The 324-nt window shown below is 79.9% G+C and overlaps 1 protein-coding gene across 1 annotated transcript in view; it reads right to left on the reverse strand.

The window, feature by feature from the left end:
* SCD5 (stearoyl-CoA desaturase 5) overlaps nucleotides 1-324 on the reverse strand; it is a 32,143-nt gene extending 31,819 nt beyond the window's left edge. The window contains exon 1 of the mRNA XM_027652720.1: nucleotides 91-324. Within this exon, the coding sequence (XP_027508521.1) occupies nucleotides 91-324 (234 nt within the window). The remainder of the gene's footprint in view (nucleotides 1-90) is intronic.

Here is a 324-nt window from a genome sequence, read left to right on the forward strand (position 1 = left end):
TGGAGCCGCCGCGCCGCCGGCTGCGCCCTCAGCGCCCTCAGAGCCCCTCAGCGCGGCGGGGACGGGCGGGCGGGGGGCGGCCGCCGGCACCGCATAGCGACAGCCAATGGTGGCCCCCGGCCGCCCGCTCCGCCCCCGGGCCCGGCCCCGCCACCGGCTCCGGCTCCGCCCGGGGCCGCCTCCCGGCGCGTCCCCGCGGCCGCGCTCGCCTGCCCGGGCCCCTTCTGCCCCTTCCTCTGCGGCCGGCGTTCCTCCTGCCGGCATTCCTCCTACCTGCACCTCTCCTGCCAGCACCTTTGCTGCCGGCATTCCTCCTACCGCCAT

This window comes from Corapipo altera, unplaced genomic scaffold (genome assembly GCF_003945725.1).
Source record: "Corapipo altera isolate COAL_440 unplaced genomic scaffold, ASM394572v1 69, whole genome shotgun sequence".
Classification (NCBI taxonomy): Eukaryota; Metazoa; Chordata; class Aves; order Passeriformes; family Pipridae; genus Corapipo; species Corapipo altera.